At 52.3% G+C, this 7,139-nt stretch overlaps 1 protein-coding gene across 1 annotated transcript; it reads left to right on the forward strand.

Moving 5' to 3' along the window:
• The first annotated feature begins 4,242 nt into the window (after nt 1–4,242).
• LOC144138739 (uncharacterized) lies at nt 4,243–5,530 on the forward strand. Its single transcript, XM_077671184.1, has 3 exons — nt 4,243–4,279; nt 4,524–4,658; nt 4,880–5,530. Exons 1-3 carry the CDS (start codon nt 4,243–4,245, stop codon nt 5,524–5,526), a joined length of 819 nt encoding a protein of 272 aa, XP_077527310.1. The 3' UTR covers nt 5,527–5,530.
• The last annotated feature ends 1,609 nt before the right edge of the window (nt 5,531–7,139 follow it).

The raw sequence follows: 7,139 nt of genomic DNA on the forward strand, positions 1-7,139 counted from the left end.
TATTTTAATTCCCAATAAATTGCATTTTGTGTTAAATTGCAGAATGAACCGATTGTTGTGGTATTTTGAAAAATAAAGTCTGAGCTTGTTTTTTCTTCTTTTCCGTGTTTCAAAATAGCTTGTCCTGTTTTGTTTGCTTGTAACTGCCTATAGTACCATCGTGGGGGAGGGGGGGGGGTCTAGTAGCAGGCGGAGCGAAAGTACGCTGCCTCGCGGGGAATAGCAGAACGCTCTTGAGGCGTAACGAGATGCTTTCCAAGAGAGAGTAGTAGTACCCGTCTGCAGTATCCGGGAACGCCGCCAATAGAGCTTGTTTACGCCTAAAGGGAGTGACGGAACGCTGCCTTGGAGATGGCATTGCAATTCCCACACAGGGTTCAAGTACTCCGCTTCGAAAGCAGCAAGTAAATCCCACGGGGAGTGTTTCGCCTCTCGTTCGGCCGCCACGCGCTACTCCTCGGAAGAGTCGCCCAATGCTTCCAAAGGGAGTGAAATATGGGACAAAAGTTTTTACTCCTAGACAGAGTGCCCAGCACTCCTCGATTTCTTAGAGTGTACCGTTATCAACCTATTAAATATTATCGTACGGATTGCTACAGCCTCGAGGACAGTGTTCAGAGTGACAGGGTGGCAGGCTAAGGATTTCCGGGCAATCATGGCCACACCGCCAGAAGAGTGTGTGCAGCCATCCCTGTCCTTTCTGAAGACCATGTAACTATTCAAGAAATTTGTGTGCTTGGAATTCAAATGTGTTTCCTGAACACACATTACACTTGGCTGATTAGCATGCAGTAGTTCGTATACATCGTCAAGATTTTTAAGAAGACCTCTACAGTTCCATTGAATTATGTTTTCTCTTCCCATTATTTAGTGTGAGAGCTACTGGAGTGTGTGTGTTTGTTTGTTTATGTGTCGTCTTTCGGGGCTGTGACTCTCGCCTTTTTTGGCTTGTCGGGAGGCTTTGGCGTCGGGACGCGTTCCTTGCGCTGCGTTGCAGGCAGGAACGGCCCGACATCCATGTCGTCGTCGGATGTCCGAGGGGTGCCCGATGGACCGGGCCCCCCGGACTTTGCCCCCCCTCGGGAGCCCTTCGTTTGAGCCGCCACCGCCGAGGGCTTCCGGGGCGCCAGAGGTGGCACGGGCGGTGCGGTGGCGGTGGGAACCGGTGCGGGGCCCATGGTGTCCATCACCTCGGTACCCTCCAACGCACTGGAGGACGGGGAGACAGAGGCTTGAGCGGCACCGGTCCCGACGGAAGAGGTTGCCACCACAACCGCTGCTGCCTCAGCAAGCGGCGTGGTGGCGGGTTGGGCTGCCAGAGGCAACCCAGAGGGGGGCGGCGGAGGGACCAGGTCAGACTCGCTGAACTGGGTCCCTGTGGAAACCAGACGCCGCTCCGCCCCCCGGCGAGCTGCGTCGGCGTACCTCCCCAGAGGGAAAGAGGCGAACCTCTTCCGCGCCTCTGGGAAGGTGATGTTCTCAGTTACCTTCACATTAATGATCGCTTTCTCCTGCTTAAACTTCTCGCACGTTCGAGAGTAGGCGGCATGGGGTCCCTGGCAGTTGGCGCAGGTGAGGGTTGACGATGGACAATTATCAGAAGGATGATCATGCTGAGCGCACTTTGCGCAGGTCAGACGACCACGGCAGGAGTTGGTTCCGTGCCCGAACCGCTGGCACTTAAAGCAGCGGCGCGGGTTTGGAATGTAAGGACGAATGGAGCATCGGATGAACCCTGCGTTGATATGGTCAGGAAGTGAGGAGCAGTTGAAGGTCAGGATAATATGTTTCGTGGGGATTATCTTATCATCTCTACGCATCGTGATGCGGCGCACGGCTGTGACACCCTGATCCTTTAGACCTTCAAGAATGTCGGCATCTGTCTCGTTAAGAAGATCTGCCTCAGAGATCACACCCTGCGAGCTATTCAGGCTGCGGTGGGGTGTGACCCTGATGTCCAGATCGACCATTTTCGTCTGACCAAGAAGTGTGGTTGCCTGCTGTTGGTTTTTTACTTCAACAAGGACTTCACCTGTGCGTTGTTTTTTGGCATTGTAGGTTTTCCCAATTATTCCATCAAGGTATTTTGTAATCAAAAATACTGATTGTGAAGCAAGAGGGCGGGCTGAGTCAAGAGATTCGATAACAAGGAAACGAGAGTATTTGTCTGGCTTTGGGAAGCTACTGCTTGAAAGTGGAGGGAAAGATACTTCGGTGCGGCCCCTTTTCAGGGACCGATCACGTTTGGAGGGGGGTTTTGAATTTTCCATACAGCATAGAAAAAAGCAGGGGACGGGGGTACTTTCTTTTCAAACCTTACCCTGATAGCCTGAGAGGTCCCGGAGCTCCCTGCCTGGTAAACAGACAGGGAGCCCATCCGCCGGAGCTTGACCTGGGCTCCGACGGCCACCGTTTGAGGCTTCTACCCTTCACCTTTAAACACATCACCACGGTAGGTTACAGTTTATGTTGGGGGCTCGGGGTCCGCGGTGTCACCAACACCGTCACCATGAATACTCAAGGTGCCCCGTGCGGGGGCTTTCCATATGCTCCTCTATCGAAAATGAAAAGAAACCCCGACGAAGCTGGCGCATCGTAAACAGTCTCCTTCAACCTCGCACCCAATCCAACCCGGTAGCTGCAGCAGCTATCCATCTTAAAATCACAACAAACGAGCTGCTTGAAAACCTTGCTGATCACTTCGCCAAACGTCCCTCAACCGTCATCACCAACCAAGATGACAACTTAACTAACCAGTATGGCCTTCCCATCACACCAGCCGCAGCATCCCTCAACAAATACTTCTCCCCAGCCTTCCGCCTCCTCCCCAAGCGTGACACAGAACGTATTGCGGAGCTCTGTAACGCACCGATCACCCTATCCGAACTCCAAACTGCACTGAACTCCTCCAAGAGGCGTAGTGCACCTGACCATGACGGGATTTCTTATCAGGCACTTAAAAACCTCGACACCCCTCAAGTATCCCTCCTAAGAGATGCCCTCAACAAAATCTGGCTCTCTGACACCTTACCCCCTCACTGGCTTCTCACAATCATTGTCCCCATCCTGAAGAAAGGAAAACCACCCCACAAAATCTCCTCCTATAGACCCATAGCCCTCAAATCAGCCGTTGGGAAAATCCTCGAGGCCATTATATTAAAGCGCCTGGAATGGATAGCCACCATAGCAGGGACACTAAGGGAGCAACAAACTGGCTTCCGGGAAAACAAAAGTACTGCTGACTCCATCGCTGACCTGGTGTCTACTCTCGAGGAAGCAAAACATAACTCAGAGTCAAGCATCGTCTTCCTCATGGACGTAGAGGCCGCCTTCGATTCTCTTCCACATGATACCATAATCAAGACCCTAGAACTCCTTGGCATCACCGGTCACCTTAATCATTACATTCGGAACTTTCTCAACAACAGGGAATTCCGAGTCAAGGCCTGCGGCCAGCTCAGCAACCCCAGAAAGGTCATCACAGGAGTCCCTCAAGGGAGCAAACTCAGTCCTTTCTTATTTAACCTTGTCTTATCTCAAATTCCTTCCTGCATACCTGAAGAACTCCCCTGTGCGGTTAGCATCTCCATATACGCAGATGATGTCGCGCTCTGGACCCATGGAGCCCGCGACAACCTCTACGAACTCAGGCACTCCATACAGAGAGCTATAAACGCGGTAACCAACCGCCTCATGGATCTTGGCCTTTCCGTGTCCCCCACCAAATCCCAAGCCCTATTCCTACGGAGTCCTCTCTCCAGCCACCGCCGTCCTCCTCCCCTCTGTGTCTCGGGCCAAAAGGTCCCCTGGGCAAGAGAAGTGAAGTACCTCGGTCTCCTCATCGATCAAGACCTCTCCTGGCGCCCTGCCGTCTCTGCTGTCCTCAGCACATTACGAAGAACCCAGAAGATAACCTCCCAACTCATAGCGGGAGGGTGCCCTCCACCCTGGGTTATTCGAATTTTTCAAGCCCTAGCTGGCTCTGCCTTCCTCTACGCCCTCCCCCTCGTCAACCTCTCAAGCATACACCGAAACAGTATCGACGTTCTTCAACGTAATGTCCTCCGGCGCTGTCTTGCCCTCCCCCGTTGCTCACAAATTGGTCCAACTTACGCCGAAGCAGTATCGTGGCCCCTCTCGCTTCTGGCAACTAAAACGGCTCTAAACCACATTGACAGACTCCACAGAACTTCAGATGGCTCACTCCTCCTAACACGTCTTAGGAGTCGCCCACACTCCCGCATGGGAAAAATAGTCGCACAATTCGAAATCCTCATCGGTGAGACCAGTCCAATAGTTCACTACGACCCCACCCCCCCCCAACTCAACCGCACCCATCCAGGTCAACACGTCACTACCAGGTGGTCGCTCCAAGCGCAACGCTCCACACTGCGCTTTGCGCCAGGACACCGAAGAACGCCTTCATGACCACTTTAACGGTTTCACCCAAATTTTCACCGACGGCTCGTTTCTTGACGGGAGATGCTCAGCTACAGCTGCCTGCATAATCCCCTCAACCGGAGCAAGAAGCCTCTGCCACTTACAATTTAACGCATGTTCCACTACGGCGGAAATTGCAGGACTCCACCTTGCCTGCGACCTAATCTCCAACGACCCCGACATCCAGAAGGCAGTCATACTCACCGACTCCAGGGCCCGTTTGTCCGCACGCGATAAGTGTGGGAATAAGTTCCAACTACGACTTTAGCGCTGTCTAGGTAATAAGTCGTTTGCCCGAAACTGATACAAACGCTCGGTTAAGGTAGTGTTTCTGTCGGGTTTTCTGGCAACCGGGTTATTTGCCGTGGCTGACTTCGACTTATTGGCGTCTTATTCGTAAGCGGGAACTTAATCGGGAACTTATGCGTACGGGCAAAAGGGCCCAGGGCAGCCCTATCCAGACTCGCCTTCCCAAGGAAAGCTACTCCAGCCATCAAAAGTCTGCTTAATAAGGCCCTCCTCCTCAGTAAACACCATGGGAAACTCATCGCCTTCCAGTGGGTTCCTTCCCACGTCAACATCCCTGGCAACGAGGCGGCCGATACTCTGGCCAAAGAAGGACACAATACCCCCACGACCCCATGCACCGACGTAGCCCGGATAGACGAGGCCCGTCTCATCATTCGTAGAGAACTCTGCTCCCTACACCCCGACCCTCGCATCGCATCAGGCCTCTATTTCCATCCCCTACCATACAAGGGCCTTTCCCGCCATGAAATGGGCCTCCTCCTCCGTCTCCGAGTTGGCTCCCATCGGGACGCCTCCCCTCTCCACAGGCTGGGCATCGCAGACAAGGCTAGCTGTCGCAATTGCACAGCTGAAGAGACGCTCCAACATCTCCTACTAGAATGCCCACAATACTCCGGTCAACGCTCCAAACTCTTGGCAACGTTCGTCTCATTACGCCTGACTCACACCACGCCCACGGATCTCCTATTTCCCAAGGCCCACCCCTCAGTACAAGACAAAGCACTCCGGTCCCTCATCACCTTCCTGACTGAAACGGCCCTTCATACCTTCCTATAATCCCCTCCCCCTCCCAACCCCCCTCCTCATTCCTCTATAAATACACTATCCTTTACTTCTCTCTCACCTCCTTCCCTCCCTATCCTCTCTATATTCTCCTCCCGGTTGAGGTGTCATCCTAAGATAGACAGTTACCGGGTGGCTTCCTCCCACTTTACTTATATATATAATCACACACCTCCTCGCCTTCGTGGATTGGTTATCCACATGGCTTCTTTTTCATCTTGAAGCCGAAAGGGGTAACACTGTTTTTTTGTTCATCTTCCATAAAGCTTCTAAATAATCTCTGACAAATAAATCTTTCTTGAGCTTTAGTTTTATAATAACATTACAAATTCTATTAATTTTCTGCAGTAATATTGTTGCCTTTTTCCAGCCAAATCGAACTTTTCAGCCTGTTCGTGAGCCATGCCAAGGACCAGTGGAACGTGCCTGCCCGGTACGGGACGGCACGCTCGCTGAAGCGCGGCTCCCCTAGGCAGTGGCGCCAGATTTCCCTCTAATATATTCTATATGGAACTCTATGGCTAGAATGAGAAAGTGTGAAATGCGGGGAACAGTGCCCTTGCACGCCGGCATGGCCTCCGAGATTCCCCCCGCGCGCGTTTTGCTCCGGCCGTCGCAATCACCGCGCACCGCAGCTAAATTTTGTAAGCGTGCCTCTGCGATCGGCTACCGGCGGCGCGCCGTTGCTCCGGCCGTTCCAATCGCCCGGAGAGAGCGTAAGTTGAAAAGGGGGCGTGGCCGCGTTTTTCGCAGCACCTCGGCGCGCCTAAGGTCGCTTTCCCTGGAGCGGGCGGGCGCAGAGGACGATAACTCGGCCTTCGCAGCTTGTGCGCGACGCTTAATAAAAAACTGCGCCCATCTCCCCGCGAGGGGGACTCGAGTAAATGCGTCGCATAGGGGGTGGGTGTATTGCGTTAACGTTTAGTGTTTGGGGAGTTGGTGGTAGTGAATGCGTTGTATCAGCAGCTTCTTGACGTAGTTTGAATTAGTCAAGGATATCAGGCGCGTTCTTAGCCTCCCATTCTGTGTCGGTTTTGTGGCGCAGTGGGTAGAGCACCATGTACATTGCGTTCCGCCCGCAGGGTCGAGGGATCGAAACCAGGCGCCGGATAGTATTTTTTTTTATATAGTGTAGGGGGAGGGGTGCGAACTACGACTACGGACGTCAACGCGTGTGACATCGTGAGTTACTGAAATGCTCTGCCTTTAAAAAAGAGTTACCGCATACTAATGCAGGAGAAAGGTAGAAGTAGTTACTCGTGCCATTGGGGTAGTTACTGGTGCCTTTGAATTTTCGTCGTAGACTATCCCCGGGGTGACGCATAAGGGAATTCGTTGCACAGCAGTATTCTTTTTTGTAGTCACGCATGGTTCGAAAACACAACACGTTTTCTGGTTTTATTTCTGAAAATCTCGTACATGTTCTTTGGAAAGCACGGAACGCATATTCCGTGCGTTCCGAGCAATAAATTCAACCGACCGAATTATTGAATATACCTCCTAGGTCGTTTCCTTTTTTCTCCTTTAAACGTGCGGTCTTCGACAGATAAAGTAGATGACATGGCAACATTACTTGAAACGTTTGCACAACTTTTACCGCAATGCAA

The sequence above is a fragment of the Haemaphysalis longicornis genome, unplaced genomic scaffold (genome assembly GCF_048455015.1).
Source record: "Haemaphysalis longicornis isolate Haplotype H1 unplaced genomic scaffold, Haemaphysalis longicornis Haplotype H1 scaffold_1, whole genome shotgun sequence".
Taxonomy (NCBI): Eukaryota; Metazoa; Arthropoda; class Arachnida; order Ixodida; family Ixodidae; genus Haemaphysalis; species Haemaphysalis longicornis.

Excerpts from the sequence above, each read along its gene's own strand:
- LOC144138739 (XM_077671184.1), top strand. The coding sequence starts at position 4,243 with ATGGGAAAAATAGTCGCACAATTCGAAATCCTCATCG. Across the intron at positions 4,280-4,523 it reads ACAATTCGAAATCCTCATCG|CAAGAAGCCTCTGCCACTTA; the intron begins GTGAGACCAGTC and ends CCTCAACCGGAG. Across the intron at positions 4,659-4,879 it reads ACTCACCGACTCCAGGGCCC|GGCCCAGGGCAGCCCTATCC; the intron begins GTTTGTCCGCAC and ends TACGGGCAAAAG.